Raw genomic sequence first — 16,618 nt, forward strand, 5'->3', positions numbered from 1 at the left:
TTGGTCTATAAATATACCTGTAGTAGGACATGTATTTTAGTTTGGCCTCCTGTCCTTAAAAGGTAAACCTAAACACAAGTTAGCTTTCCAGGTTAAGCCTTAATGCTATTGTCTGCTTTTTTTCCCCAGTAGTTCCATTTCTGATTTGGTTCATCATTCCTGAAGGAAATGTTTTGATTGCATTGGATAACAAAACTAATAACGGTGTTTAATAGAAAATTGCTTTCTTTCTAGTCTAGTTCTTCCAGCCTAATTCTGAAATCAAAGCTAAAAAAATAAGTGTTGTGTGATCAGTCCTTTATATACACATTTATTGAACCATCCTTATGTGTAAGACAGTGAGTTCAAAGGGAGCTGAGGACATGAAGCACAGCATATGATCAGTACCATGGCTCTAATTACTCCCTCTGCTTGGATCCACGAAGTATTGCACAAAAGATGGATATCAGCAAGGCTCGTAGATGGTTGCATTCACTACCTGCTGCAGTAGAGGGGAGAGGGGGCATACACTGGATTTATGGTTTTGTCCTGTGTAATAAGACACTGTGGAGTGAAGCCAGAGTACCTTGAGAAAAATCCTGGAGATGTGATGACTGTGAGTCCTCAGGATGTTAGGAGAGGAGTGCTGCTGGGCAGGGAGGAGAGGGCTTTGCCGGGGCTCTTGGTGCACGCAGGGGGCAGCATCCGTGCTGTGGCAGAGGGACAACATTTTGCCATGTTCCGCCATTTGGGGAAGTAACGATCAAAGGTCTTTTCAAACCACTTCTTGCTCACCCCTGTGGCATCTTATATCAGTCATTTAGCCACGCATTAGGAGGGAACTGGTACATTTTAGAGGGCCTTTGGAAAGAGCCAGTCTGACACTCCCCCAGTTCTGGCAAATGGCTTAGGTCTGGAAAGTGGTGGCAGGCGATGGTGTCACTCTGTCTCCAGTTCAACTCTGGAAAAGGGGCATTTCCCTCACATTCCTGGTCTTGATCTCAAGTTGTGTTTGCTGCTGAGGAGGACAGGTAATCAATGGAGTTCTCCCTGAAGTATCTGGGAAATGGAGGAAGGTGAGAGAAAGTGATTAGTCCTGAAACTTGCCTGTTTTCATGTAATTGGCATTGATTTAACTGGTGATTTTTTTAAAGACAAAATTAAATAAAAAATGAACTGTCAATATCTTCCTTGTGGCTGTTAAGGGTACCATCCTAAAATGCAGCACTTTTGAGGCAGTGGGAACGGAACCAACACAGGCCTGTTGCTGTGCCATTTTCCTTGGGCTGTGGAGAAGGGGAGCAGGCACCTGGGCCATGCACCTAGGGGAGCAGTGGGAGCAGAAGGAGCAGAAGGCATCAGGCCCATCAGCCCAAGCTTCATCATCCCCTCAGTTACCCAGTTCATTGCAAACCACGCCTTGATTAAAATGAGGGTGGTGGTGGAAGAGGCAGATCCCATTCATCCCAGCAGCCATGATCCCCATTTGAGGTGGTGCACTGGCAAAGCAGATCCTCCGTTTTTCCTTCCAGCAGAAACCTGACCTGCATTCATCCAAACTAGCATGACAGGCCTTCCTCAAGTGGTAAACAACCCCCCTGGCTGGAGGTATTTAATTTTTCAGATCTTTGGTCCTGAAAACCAAATCATTGTCCTGTCATGCCTGTAATATAGCCTCCCATAGTTACAGCACATACCAAGCTGTGTAGCTAGGCAGACATCCGGCCTGCATTTCTCCCCATAGACTGTTATAAAAGCCAATTAGGCTGTTACTTAATTTTCCTCCTTTTTTTTTTTTTTCCCCTTATGCACAAGGGGAAGCAGTTAAAAGTCTCCCCTAGCTACATTATGTAAATTTTCAAGTAAATTCTCCCTGAATTGTAATTCAGCAGGTTTATTGTTAAAAATGTCACCCGACTCCAGGGCATACACAAGCTGCATCCAGGGAGGGGTCACACAATGTCCTATTAGATGTGTGTAGATGGGGGAGAAGCTCCTCAGCACCTTCTGTAGTGTTACTCTGTGCTGAGGCAGCAGCAGCAGTGTGTGTGTGGGAGGGTGAAAGCGAGAGTAGGAGGGAAGCAGGCACGGTCCAGACTATCCTGCTAATATTTATTCGGACTCTAACCACTTCCCAGCCCAGGCTCTGTCTTGACTGATGGCTTTGGGGACAAGCAGAGCATCACGTAATGCCTACGCTGGCAGATACTGAGCAGTCAGCCAGGAAGCAGTGAAGTGAAGAAGTCAGATGAACCCTCCTCAAATTCAGACCTCTGCTTACGCAGCTTTTGTTAATAAAGCCCCTCGACATTACTACCTATGGAAGAAAACACTGAAACTGTGGTGTTTTTATTTTGTATGCATTTGTATGCAATCAGTTTTCTTCTGCTCACTTTATCATACCTAATGTATGTCCCCTCCCATGAGATGTTCCCATTGAAACACATGGGAACTCAACATGCAAGAATTTATCTTGGATCTGTCCTGTGTAGTGGTACTGTGTGCCCAGGTCCCTGGGGAGTGAAGAACAGGGGACTGGCATGAGCCCTGCGGGGGTAGGTCGTATCTGTGGTGGGCTCCCTTTTCCCCCACAGAATCCTTAATTCTTTTGTAGGAGATATCGCAGGAACTCCGCATTCTTCCTCAGCAGAGTTTTCCCTCTCCTCTAATAGACTTGATACAACTCCACAGCCAGTTCCTAGCCACTCAGGTGTGATGAAAACTCTGAGCTCTTGGTGTGTGAAGATACTGTTTTCACATGCAAATGCTATCCAAAGATATGTGGTAATGCTCTGGTGCTGAATTCCAATGATGGAGAGGGATTTCAGCAACATTTAAAGTGTCAAAAGACCTCAGAAAAGGTTATTGCTGGTTTCCAGAGGCACAGAGAGACTAAACACAGCTCTGGACCTCCCTGAAGCAGACCCATGGATTCTGCTTAGATTCATTTATAGAGTAGTCTGATGTGATTCAGGCAAAGACGTCATCAGAAATAACAAACAACTTCTTGCTTTGCTTGCTTTATGGTTTAATATATTTTTTTGCTAATTATAAGCTATAGGATACTTGATTATTCTGACCTTTATTTTTAGAAAAAAATAGGTGGACTAGCTTAAGCATGAGCCTTCTGCAGGAGTCTAAGGGTGGAATTTGAACAGAACAAGATGGAATAGTTCCAGTTGGAAGGGACCTACAGGTTTGGTCCACTGTGACAAATGCTTTGAGTTGGATTAGACCAAATGCCCTCCCTAGGTCCAGTCCAGCATAAATTATTCTAGGATCCTAAATGTTTTGAGAAGTGTCTTGCAGAACAAGTGAAGGCATGAATTCAAAGTGAAATGGATATTTTGCAATCACTCCTTGATAGAGGACTCTACTCTGCAATTGGGCCATTGGTTCAGCTAAAAGTAGACACACAGGCCTGTATGGGCTATGTGTATCTGCAGGGGCAGCTATTGGGAAGCAACAACTCCATGCTATTTCCCTGGATTGCCCTATGCATCCCCTATATCATACCATCCAAATTTCTCAAGCCACATAGACAAGTAATAATACATTCCACAATCTTGTGTGTGATTTCCTATCCCTTGTACCTCAAGGTAGCGAAGAAGTGGGATGGTTCTTCCACCCAGTACCCAAAGCCTGAACAGACCATTGAATGAACAGTTATTTGGCAGCATCTGCCATAGCAGCAGCTTTCTGTAGGTTATCTTAATGGATTTATCACACCCTGAACTAAGCCCTGACCATCCGTTCTATCCTCTCATTAGAAATACGGAAAAAGCTAATTCATGATTGCATCATAAAATGGTAAAATATAAATGATTTAGTGATTATATATATGATTAATGATATAAATGATTAAAATTTAATATTTTTAAATGTCATTCTTCACACTCTGGTTGGGGAAGTGGCTCTCTTCAATAGACTGACTTCCCTGATATAACAGTTTGCCTCTTTCCCAGCAAACGGGAATTCCTGAGGAAAAGGCCTCACCAGAACAAGTTTTATTCCCAATCATTCATCTTAGATGTATTTTTAAATCTGGGATTCACATAACTGAAGTTATGAATCTTCTTTCCTTCTCTCATAGGTGAGCCCCCAAGGTTTATTTTTAATGAATTTTTTAATCAGGGAAAGGACAAAATCATGTTCTTTAAAGTCTGCCCAAAGTCTGCGTTTCCTCCATCTCACCTTCACTTAGATGCAGGCACTTCTGGAAGAGTCACCCACTGGTTTTGTGCTGGTGACTCACCTTCACTGTAGTGCTCTTGGTTAGAAGATAAGCAGAAAGCAGGAGGCTGTGTGTGTGTTCCTTGCTTTCAAATGACCTTCAGATCTTTTGTACTGCCACTGTCCCACCAGCAGCAGAAATGGTTTAACTGGGAATTCAAGTTCTGATTGACTTGTGTTGTGAGAGTAAGACCTCTTGGCAGCATCTGTCCTCTGGAAATGTTCTACTAAAAATGAATGTATTTGAACAAGTTAAGAGGTCAAGAAGTAATTTCTTGGTCCTATATTTTTTTATGTGGTACATCCTCCTGAACCAGCACCTCTTACCAGTGTGAAGTGTTGTGCCCTGGGTCTGCAGCAGCTTCAGCTGAGCTTTCAGCACCCCTAAAGGCTGTGACCCGGCTTGTGGGGGAGTTTGATGGGGCACTTGAACACAGTGCCAGCTCCCTGCGAGACACCTGCCTTGTGGCCAGACAGGAAGGCTGAATTTGCCTCTTGATTTCACTAGGGAAGGAATTATGGAGTAATGAACAGGACTGTTGATAAAGTACGTGGATAGTGGAGGGTGTGAAATATCTCAAAATCAATTTGGTATCTGTGTTTTTGGAGGCGGTTTTGTTTGGGTTTTATTTTCCCAGTTATATAAAAGCAGATTGTGATTTTATCAAATGGATGTGTGATTTGAAAAATAAGAAACATATTAAGGTAGAAGCAGTGCAAGAGACTCTAGTTCAAAAAACTGCTTAAGGGATGTGCAGGTGCACAGTGTGCAGTTCTGCACTGCCTGTGTGCCTTAAACTCATTCTTTTAGCAGTACTTAAAGATTCTGTTAAAAAAATTGGTCACCAATTGTCTGTTGGAAAAACTAGCATTCTGTTCTCAAGGCATGAGCTCAATTTCATGAAAATGGAGTTCCTGGTGGCAATGTGGCCTAGCATATCCTGCTCCCACAGAAACAGGAGTTGGGTTTCATTTCCAGGACCTATCTAAACAACTCTGAGCTGAGGAAAAATTTCTCCTCCAGATTCATGTGATATAAAGACTGGCCAGGTCTGCAGGGACGACTACTTCTGTGGGAACTGAGGAGCCTTTTAAAAGACAGAGAGTACTGAGTCAATGCTGCTGTGGTAAATGTTTTGGTCCATATTTGCTCCATAGGAAGAGGGTAGAAAGGATCAGAGCAGGTTTCACCTAAAGTATGGTTCCACACCATACTGCCATTCATCTAGCAAGGACAATTATGGTAGGTCATGTGCTAGCACATTTGTTAGTGTGTTACTTTAATTTCTGAGTGGCAAGCAAAGATACTTTCCCACCCCACCTAATGTTCAGCAGCATTTCAGTATCAAAACTGAGCACAGACCTGACTGAAACCTGTACTGCTGTTTACTACTGAATTTCTGTGGTCAGCAAATACACAGCAAATGGCAACAATGCACTAAATCAGCAGCAGCCCCATGGTGAGGCGCTGGAACAGGTTGCCCATAGAAGCTGGGGATGCCCCATCCCTGGAACTGTTCAAAATCAGGTTGAATGGGTCTTGGAGCAACTTGGTCCGGTGGGAGGTGTTCCTGCCCACACCAGGTGGGTTCGAATGAGATGATCTTTAAGTTCCTTCCCAACTCAAACCATTCTATGAATCTGTGACTCTCATCCCTCCTCTGTCCCATAGTAACAAAAGCTACAGACTAATCCCTGTGTAAATAACTGCAGATTTCTGACCAGAGGTTTTGCTCTGAAGAAGGTGCCCTGACTGTTGGAGCAGTGTGATCCTTGGCACATGTAACACTGCATCCTGAACTTGGCCTGTATTTCATGTTATTTGTGTTTTAGAACTGTACCACATGCCACACGGCACTTGGCTTGTGGAAACTGCCATGACATACTTAGACCCAACATTAAATTTGGCCCAGTGCTGTAAACCTCCAGTTCCAGTCAATTCCTGATACTTAGCTATCTTGTCATTTGAAATTCCTGAACAGCCCAGTGTTTGGGCTTATAGTCCCTGACTTTTTTGCATATTTTTATACCTAAGGGCCAGCCTTCAGTTACCTAGTTCTCTCTTTGGTACTGCAGCTCCCATTAATTACATTAGAAGTCTGCAGCAAAAAGAGTGTAATGAAAAGAAACTGACACTCACAGCACATGATTCTTCTGCATGATCTACCATGGATAAACTGTGTCTTAAGAGTGCCTGTTAGTCAGAGAATTTTCTAACTTTGGAAATTAGATATCATTACCAACATCTGTTACATCTTGGGACACTAAGTAGACCTCCAGTCTTTCATAATTTGTTCCCTAATGCCAATTAAAACTAATGACTTGGCATTTTGCAAAACCTTTTGACTCTTTAGTATCTTTTTGACATCTGGCCTTCAAGGAATCTTCTTTCAAACTCTGTCACTAAAAGCACCTTTTTCAGTGAAATTCATATTAAAATGGAATTAAAAGCATGCTATGGAGTGGGTTTTTTTTTCTTCACATCCTTCCTATAGCTAGGAAGCACTGCTGATCTACAGAAGAATGTGTGCTGATTTTGAATGGGATAGAATTAATTTACTTCACAGTAGCTGGTATGGGGCTGTGTTTTGGACTTGTGCTGGAAACAGCATTGATAACACAGGGATGTTTTTGTTATTGCTGAGTAGAGCTTACACAGAGCCGAGGCCTTTTCTTCTTCTCACCCCATCAGTGAGTGAGCTGGGGGTGCACCAGAACCTGGGAGGGGACACAGCCAGGACAGGTGACCCCAAGTGACCAGAGGGATATTCCATAGCATATGACATCATGCTCCATATATAAACTGGGGGAAAAGAAGGAAGGGGGAGGATATTTGGAGTGATGGTGTTAATGGTGGTGGTGGAGCAGTGGTGGAGTCACCATCCTTGAAGGTGTTTGAGAGAAGACAGGACACAGCACTTAGAATGGTCTAATTGACATGGTGGTGTCTGGTCAAAGGGTGGACCCGATGATCTCAGAGGGCTTTTCCAACCTACCTGATTCTGGGATTCTGTTTGTCTTCCCAAGTCACTGTTATGCATGCTGGAGCCCTGCTCTCCTGGGGATGGCTGAACACCTGCCTGCCCATGGGAAATGGTGAACGAATTCCTTATGTTGCTTCGCTTGCATGTGCAGCTTTTGCTTTAGCTATTGAACTGAGTTCTTTCACTTTTCCTCTTCTGATTCTCTCCCCCATCTTACCAGAGGGGGAGAGCACAAGCAGCTGTGTGGGGCTGAGCTAATGGCTGGTGTTAAACCACGACAGGATGTAGATTAGAAAATACAAGAGATGAGTGTCAGAAACAGTAAGACAATCTAGGAATATTTCCTGGAAACAGCAAGAGAAAACAATAAAAAAGAAATGGGGAACAGTGAGACTACAAGCTGTGGTACCAGTCAGCGTGCACTGAGGTCTCTGGTTGGGTAGTTAGCTCAGCCTTTCTTGCAACAGAAGGGTGAAGGGATTTTGGAGCAGTTTCTGCTTCACGAGAACTTGGCACCATGTTTTAAAGCAAACTTGCACAACACTGGCACCACAAAAAGGAAAGATGTTACATACTATAGAGCCCATAGAGGAGTTTGTTACTTTTGACAGTTTTATGCAGCATGGATGAGGGAGTGAGGAACAGCAGTGGACAGCTCTAAAGGTTTACATAGACTGGAAGAATTTTGCTCACAGCTAGACCTCCACACAAAACCTAATGGCACTGAACTTTCTAGTAAGAGTCTTTTGCTGAAGAGCCTTTTTTGTCCCTTATTCTAAAATAGGCAAAGAGATCTTGCATAACCTGTGAAAGGAAATATGAGGCCCTTCTCCATCTGCTCCTTAAATGGAGGAAGGTGACCAATTCTCTCAGGCATGGCCCAAGCCAAATGGTGTATGCTAGACATGTCCTGGGAATATGCACCCAGATGAGCCTTGTAGAAATGTTTAAACATTTTGTTTTGAGTTCTGGAATGAGTGTGAGCTGGGATATGCTTCTCAAGCCTGGGGGAATTCTTCACTGGAGCCATGGGCACACTACGGGTCCTTTGTTAACATCAAATAAAAAAGTGTGGCATCTCTTGACTTACTTAACCACTGAAGTGCAGTTTTCAGAGTAACAATTTGAGATAGTAGTGTTTATATTCTGCCTAGATCTTATTTCTGACACCCAAATGCGTTACAATTTTGAAGTGACAGAACTCAGATAATACAAAACTAAAAATTTTAAGTTGACATGAAACAACCCTCATCCAACATTTTTGGATCATCAAATTCTTCATAATACAATGCAGGGTATAGTATTTGGTTTTATTTGTTTAGATAATTATTTTATGTAAAGTGAGCTTGTATGTCTAGAATTTTCCCAATTTTTATCTTTAAAAACTGCATTTTGTCTTTTTTCCCCCCCTATTGGCTTTTATTAGAAACAACAGAAATTGCTTTCTTTTCAAGACCTCCTCAAACACAGTAAGTCACACTTTAACATTATGGTTCCAAAACAAAATAATGAAATTCCAATGTAAGAAAACTATACAAAATGATAGCTAGCAGGAAATTAATTCTTATTTTACTTCAATTTACTGCACTTTCAAAGTTGTAGGTGTCTATACCGAGTCATACCTGTCGGGGAGAGCATATGACCTTCCATCCCCCTACCTGCTACATAGCAATGATAAGAAACACATCCTCACCTTCCTCTCAGTTCTGCCAGCATAGCATGCATTTTGTTTCCAGAGTTCTTTTCCCTTCTGATGTCTAGAGTGCTGCTGAACATAAGGTAAAAAAATGAGCATGCAGCCATATAAGTGAATTTACAACAGAAAGATAAAATGTTCCCCAGGGGCTACCAGGAAATCATGCTGCATGTCAGAGGAGGAAGGAGGGGGAGTGGTGGGATCCTGCTCATAAGCAGTAATGAATACAACAGATACAAACCTCCTCAACCCAAAGTGGTCAATGGAAGTGGCTCTGCTTATGCAAACATTAAAAAACTAAAAGAACACAGATAACAATTTTTTAAATCACATTTTTGGTGGGCAGGAAGTAAATGCCTTGTTGTTTGCATTCTGAAATTCTTCTGAAATTCAGTTCTGTACAACATTGTCTGCACTGGCCCAACTGTTGTACAGGGCATTTTCTCAGTTTTCCATGATAAACTCAATTCATAGTGATGCTCCCTGAAATACTCCAGTACATTCCTGACAGTTTCACCAGGAAGTGTTTACTGGAGTTACTGGCTGTAGCCAGTATTTTGCCTCTCTTAGATACAGCACCACAGTTCAGCAACACCACATTACCCAAGGCTGCAAGAAATACAAATTCCCTGTCTAAAACTGCTGCCTTCTCAGACTCCATTTTATCTTCAAGTGAAAAATAAAGAATTTAAACAGAGATCACAAGAATTAACTTATCAACCATCTGTCTTCCCTGTGCAAGGACAAACAGTATTTACTTTCAACTAGAGCACCTTATTATCTGTAAATATTAACTCTGCCAAGTTCTAAGAAATATATATGGGATGTTTTCTACAGAGGTTGAAAGTATACCATTATCTTCATTCTAATTCTCATTTCTTGGGTTATTTCACACAAAAATTGTTCAGTTGTTTTTAGGTGACTTGTTATTTCACCAGATGTCATATTTTCTTGCTTCATGGACAAGTAGTTTCTATAAATGTGCATGGGAGAAGAAGGAAAATAAGAAAAAAAATACTGTATTGGAAATAATCTAAACCTATTTAATAAGCATTTTAATGTTAGCACATAACAAATATTGATTACCAAATTTTAATCTGTAGTTTTACAGTTTAGTCTTAAAATAGTACAAAAAAATTTAACAAAATTTCTAAGCATTGAAGCTGGATACCAAAAATTCATTTAATTAAATGTTTAAGACAACATACCAGGTATGCTTATTTTTGATAGTTGGATATGAAACCCCGTATTTCAAAAATACAGCACTGCAAACATCTTTAAAATATTTATTTGGTGAAATTTGTCAAGATGATTAAATACGTTTATATTGATCCGCCTTCGCACTTCCCTGTTTTATCAAAAAGCCTGGCTCAAACATTAGATCTACAATATACTCTTGAGGAGGAGGCAGAAGCCCAGCTATTCCCTTGGGAAAGTTGTCAACCAATTTAACTTCATTCCAAGCTCTGTTATACTTGCCACGAACTAAACTACAGCCAATGCCAATTCTGTCCGCTATCACCTAAAAATGAAAGAAGTAGGAGTTAATCACAGTTCATCCATGTAGCTTCTGTGATATACAGCAAGGCCCAGAGATGCTTAAAAACCAAACAAATACCTTAAAAGTGAAGTGTTTCCTTGAAACAGACTTTATAAACCTCTCAAGTGTGCAAACCTTTATTGTTCATTCTGCTTAGAAAGTGTAGGCTTTTAAATATTATTTTGAGCATATTCAATGCACATCATGAAAAATATTAATTTTAACTCTTTTCAGATACTGATACATTTGTTTATCAGCCAGTCCTTTAGATCTCAAATGAAGTGCAACACCCACAATATCCAGCAATGTTTTTTTTCTAGTTGGAAGACTTCATTCTGAATAGTATTTTGAAGTGTATTCAAGCAGTGAGGTGTAGGCCCAGTGCACATACAGCTCATATGAAATATTAAGTGTAAAAATGTAACATTTTTATCAGTGTAAGTTTAGGACTCTTGCCTCGCTCCAAAGCACACTCCTTGCTTTTCAGCCCTGGAAATGTGGGAAGCAATGAAATGCAAGGCAAGTGGCTGCTAGATGAAACACCTGCCTTTCCTCTGTGCTGCACAATCACGGACAGACCTATAATGGTTTCCAGCTACAAAACTGCTTTCTCACCATGCATCTGCTGTGAAGGAATGAAGTCCTGGAAGATTTTTACTTGTTACAAATGGACAAGGATATCCATTGCTTAGAGTGCTGTGGCTTTAAGAGATGACCTGTTCCCTTCAAAGGTTTCTTAGGACAGTGGAGCATAATTAATTCACAGCCTCAGACCATTCATAAAATAAGTTGGGAACTTTCTCTCCCCATGGATACCATAAATTTAGGGTTGTGCTCTTTCTCCTGTGTACTCTTTCCTAGGTCCTTCCAGCTCAATGTGCTAGGCCCTTGCTTCTCTTTCCTTTCCATCCAAGAAAGAGAAAAATCCAGCTAAGGAAAAAGTATGGGACAGATAACCAGACTGCACCAGTACATCTTCACATGAAGAAAGAAGAAATGAAACTTCCCAGAAGTTAATGCTTGTGAACTTCTAAGAAACTAGAACATAAAAGCTGTTATATACTATCATAGAACACTGGATAGATACCAAACAAAAATTGTCCCAACAAGTTTACATTTGCAGCATGGAAAAAGAGGGAAGCTGCATAATTCAATATTCTACAGTTTACAGAAAATGTAAAATGTTTTGACTCCAAATCAAATATTTTGGCTTTTTGCCATTTATCAAGTATTCTGCTCATATCACTTAAGACAATTTAATGACAACAAGAATGCTTACATAAAGAGGCAATGTTGGCTTTCATTCACTGGGAAATCAACTTTGCTGGGGAAAAATTACTAAAGTGTATACAAAAGATTTTACATGAATAAAAATATGGTATTATACTGATGCAAGTATAGTTTTGAATATCCATTTAAAATCAACATGTTATGTTGCAAAATAAATGTTAATGTACCTTGAAAAGTAAAGCCCTGTGATAGAACGTCCCTTTTTTGATTTTCCCGATAGGCACAATGTTGCATTTCAGTTCAAATTCTATTTCACTTATGTGAAGTTCCCAGCTGAAGTCATGTAGTTTGTCTCTTTCAATAGAGCCACCCATCCTGTCTGCAACAAACCTGTTCCAAATGCATACCGGGATCAATTACATCTATAGTTCCTCTTGTATTTATCACAAAAATGTAGCAAAATGAAATGTATACAACCAATAAGTGAATGAAATACTTTTTCTATGTTTGCCTAATTTTTTTAATTCAGTAATTGGTATTTTAAATATGCTTACTATAGATACAGATAACCATAACTCAAGTCATTCAAATTTGTCACAGACCTAAACCAAGGTGCAAAAACTGCCAGCAGAGATTCTGGAGAGGTCTAGTATAGGCATGAAGTCCTCAGAGAAAATCATCAATTACTGAGGAAGTAATTACAGGAGCTAGTGTTCCTCTTCGTAGATAACAGATTAGGTGAGCTACATATTACATTTGTTTGAAATAGTAATAAAACCGTGAGAATATGTATGACAAAAATAAAGCCATAGGTAATGATCCCAACACAGAAAAGCAACTGTATTCATTGAAGGTACTTCTACATGTGCTTTCTTACACTGAAGCCTGTATTTTGGCAGTGAGAGGTGAGTGTGTATCCATTAAAACAAATGGCTCAGTCACAGAAACAGATCAGAACTCACAATTTGTGCCAACTCTGCCAAAAGATGTCTTTTGGGTGAGTGCACACACACAAGACCAAGCCCTGATTTGTAAGTCCCCACCTCCTCAAACACACACCTTCACCTCCCTATGCATGGTCCCTGTATGGAAAGACCTTTGTTCCCTGCAGTGGCTCCAGCCACAGGCACAAGGGTTATTGAGGGGCTCTTACCCTGGACAAGTTGTCACAGAGCTGACATGGAAATCACAAGCCATTGCTACAGACAGGGAGCTAAAATCTGCATCCCCTCCTCTACAGAAACTGTGAACAGGTTCTGTCTGCACAGCACAAGCAAGGAAACCTCCGAGGCCTCATTTCTCAAACTGAGGGCTGAGGAAGCACTGGTTCCAACAGCACAGGCATGGGGAGCTATCACCAAGCAGGCTGGATGTGGTATCTTGAAGCTGGGAATTACTGGGTGAAGCTGAAATAGTGTGGGCTCCAGGCAGTCCCTCGTGCTGCGTGTGCCCACAGCCAGCCCTCACTGAACACAGCAAAGCTCCCTGAGCTGACGTGCTCAGCACCTCTGTGTGTGCACAAAGGTGCACAGTGTTTGTTCCAAAGGACACATCCAGCACTACTGGTGTTCCCTCATCCAGCCCGACCCCCTCTCTGGTGAGCAGAGCAGGAACTCTGCTCAGGCTGCCAGGCTGCCGAGGGATGCAGTGGCTGCCTTTTCCTCCCCTCCCTGTTGAACACACGCTATTAAGGCAGCCACTTAAAATAGAACATGCACAGAAAAATCCCCAGAAAAAAACGTTCTACTTAAATTTCCCATGATTGTTTCACTGGGCTGTGTGTCTGCAAGTATTTCACTGGTTAGAAGACTGAACTTGAAAGAGCATTTTATGGATTCCACCTTGAGGAAGGCAGCATGATTTATACACAGCTGGATAGTTAAGGATGAATATCTGTCCTTTCAAACTCTGCAATCAACAGAAAAGTCATTCCTCGTATCACATTAGACCACTTCATTAAAAATGAGAGTTAGTGAAAGTAACAAATTTTGTGAGACTCAGTGGGATCTGACAACAAACTCTCCAGATTCAGGAGGCAGCCAGGAAACTGCTAAGATAATAAAGGTTAAACTAAGGAGAAGATGAAAGCAGACACACTGCTTGGAGGTGACAGTGATTGGTGCCCAGGCTGAATAGTCAGTGTAACTAATGAATCACACATTGATAACAACAGTCTGTACATGCACCAGTGCAATATTCTGGCACTATTAAACCATCAGGATATTAATTACAACACCATCTAAAAACTGCATTAGAAAACTTGTCTCATGCTTTTGGCTCTATAGGAAAACAAAATACAAGAGAGTTCCTGTCCCAAGGGGCTTCCAAACCAAATAGATAAGAAACATGGTAAGAGAAAGAATAGACATGATACATGTAAGCTGCAACCGTCGTGACTGTTAGGTTGGGGTTCTAGCTTGTGTTTTTAGGCTTTGCAGCACCTGGGTCTCTGGAGCTCCTTGATGATATAGATGCTATAGGGAGCTGATGTGTTCATTGGAAAGGATCAGTACAGTTACATATAAATGTGAAAAAAAACCCTAGAATTGCCCGTATGAATATTTTCAAAATGAAAAATTTACATCCTTTTGTTGCAAGTGATACTTCATTTCAAAAATATTAAGCTAAAGCAACAGAATTAGAACAAGAAGCTTAAAATCTAAAATCATGTCAACATGCTGGAACACAGCTGATTTGGATTTCAGTTAAGAATGGGAAAAAACTTGAATTTGGAAAAGTTGTACTTGGATAAGAAAACAGTTATTTTACTAATTCAACTTTTGGAATATAATTTGGTACTCACTGTGCAAGGGCCACAACCTGTTCCCGGGTAGTAGTTAGTGGTAGAATTGTTTTGGAAGCATCATTAATGTAATCCATTAAAATTATGTCAGATGGTGGTAGCCAAAGTGAATTTTCTAAATTTATTTCTTCCTGGTCTTTAGGTGTAATATCAGTAACTTCTTTTGCTTTTTCCTCTTCTTTTTTCCCCTTCCCTTTTCTTACATAGAAAAAAATATACATTTATTTAGAATACTGTAATCTCTAAAGTTCAAATTCAAATACAGTAGTTCTCCACCAGGACATTTACACAAATTGATTAGGGAGGGATGGAAAGTAGGAGAAATCTTTTCTCTTAACAACGAATATCCAAAATGTATAAAGCTGTAGAGAACACTTGTGGAACATTCCCGCAGGAGATGGTTAGGAACCAAGTGTCACTATCTCTACATTAACAGTGTTGTAAATTGTCATTTTATTTTTGTCAATGGCTCTGGTATGTCTTTCCCATGTATGGGTTATCTAGGGGAGGAGACTCTTACCTACTACATACAGAGAGGAAAGATCTTTAGACAGTTATGGTTTGGTTCCAATGGATATGAACTAAAAATCATGACCTCCAGTGACTTTTTACTTGATAAAAATCTGGACTTCAAATAAAGGAACAAATGGTATCAAGAGCATGGCTGAAATCTTGACAGGACGTTCCAAGAGATAATCTCTGTACTTGCAAGTCCAGGTTCTTCAGTTCATCATATCTGTCTAATACTTATCTCATAAGGAACTGTAGAGCTCATTATTTTATACAGCAATAAAATAACCAGTAAGCATTACAGTAGACTTCTACTCTTTTTTCCTGCCCTCTTTTTTTTTTAATCCCCGTTTTTTTACCAGTGGGAATTGTGACATCAGAAAAAAAAAATCACTCTCATTTCCCAAAGCTGTTTTCCTACTTGTGAGACTACTTGCTGTGAATGCAGAGGAATATTGCAAAGGAGAGATCATGGCACTTAATAGTTTCCAAGCTGTTTCTGAGTCTTGTTGGAACTTCAGTACAGAAGTCCAAGGGGTCACCAGAGCATCAGGGTGAGGAAGAAGGCAGCCAGTACAATATCCTACCATCAAAAGACAGCCATGACACCTATTTTCTTTCCCATTTTACATAGCTTAATACCCTGATACTCTTTAGAAAAGGATTAAATGAACATTGGGCAGTATTTACTTAAATGCTGTACTGGAACGTAGTGTGGAATAAATACACATTTATTAGTCTACATTAAATACAATGTTTTAGCCCAGTCAGTGTGTATATCAGATATGCAACTGTTTGATTAAAAATGCTGCTGTCAATGCAAATACATGTCAAACTATCAACTAGCCACTTCCTCTACATCTAATTCAAACACTGCCAGCAGACAATTACAACGACCCCTTCTCTGAGCTTTCAACTATGGTTTATATAAAGTAGTATCACTTTTTCAAAGCAATGGCTTTAAACAGTGTTCAGTATTACTTTGCAAAATAATGATGAACAGAAACATACGATCAAAGGAAACAATATGTAGAAAAAAGTCTAAGTGTGTTTGAGACTTGGAGTCAGCTACTGACCTTCAAGTAACTCCCATATATCTCACAAATTAATAATGATGTATGAATTATGGATTCAAAATGAATGACAATGGGGTTATAAATCATACAACTTGATCATGACATTCAAAAGCAATTATTTCATACTTGAAGAAAGAAGTCTTTATATCCCTGCAAGGTTTACTATGGGAAATTAGCCAGGTATTTATTTCTTCCTAAAGAAAATTTTTTGCTTTTTGAAAGAGTTATGGTTGCTAACAGAGCAGTCATTTACTCTGTAATTGACATAAATTACATTTAAAAAGCAACTATCCAAATGTATCTTCATCTCACACTGTAATAAACAAACATCTTGTCAGAACAGGTCTCTCAGCCCCTGAGACTGTGCAAAATGGCCTGTGACTCGAGCATGTTCTGAGATGAAGGAATCCACCACTGGTGCAGAGCAAACACAACTGGGGCTCCACATCTCCCCTTGCCTCTGCTCCCTTTGAGTAAACTGGCATATGCATGGTGGGTCATGACCAGAGCATGAGGGGAACCAGGAGGACCTGCTCAGTGAGCGAAGGTAGGACAGGCCTCATAAGA

At 40.6% G+C, this 16,618-nt stretch overlaps 1 protein-coding gene and 1 long non-coding RNA gene across 7 annotated transcripts in view; one reads left to right on the forward strand and one right to left on the reverse strand.

Moving 5' to 3' along the window:
* The first annotated feature begins 885 nt into the window (after nucleotides 1–885).
* On the forward strand, nucleotides 886–11,351 carry LOC113973478. Its single transcript, XR_003536230.1, has 2 exons — nucleotides 886–1,010; nucleotides 11,294–11,351. It is a non-coding gene; the product is annotated as an uncharacterized LOC113973478 (long non-coding RNA).
* Nucleotides 9,915–16,618, reverse strand: part of ARMC3 (armadillo repeat containing 3) — a 60,201-nt gene continuing 53,497 nt past the window's right edge. For 5 of the 6 annotated variants that reach the window (XM_027695619.1, XM_027695617.1, XM_027695615.1 and 2 more), the window contains 3 exons: nucleotides 14,466–14,663; nucleotides 11,890–12,052; nucleotides 9,915–10,414 (listed from right to left, as the gene is read on the reverse strand). In XM_027695619.1, coding sequence (XP_027551420.1) covers nucleotides 10,205–10,414; nucleotides 11,890–12,052; nucleotides 14,466–14,663 — 571 coding nt within the window. In that variant the 3' untranslated portion in view covers nucleotides 9,915–10,204. The remainder of the gene's footprint in view (nucleotides 10,415–11,889; nucleotides 12,053–14,465; nucleotides 14,664–16,618) is intronic. The other variant, XM_027695620.1, reaches the window with a different exon arrangement.

Source organism: Neopelma chrysocephalum, unplaced genomic scaffold, assembly GCF_003984885.1.
Source record: "Neopelma chrysocephalum unplaced genomic scaffold, ASM398488v2 Primary Assembly neopelma1_102, whole genome shotgun sequence".
NCBI lineage: Eukaryota > Metazoa > Chordata > Aves > Passeriformes > Pipridae > Neopelma > Neopelma chrysocephalum.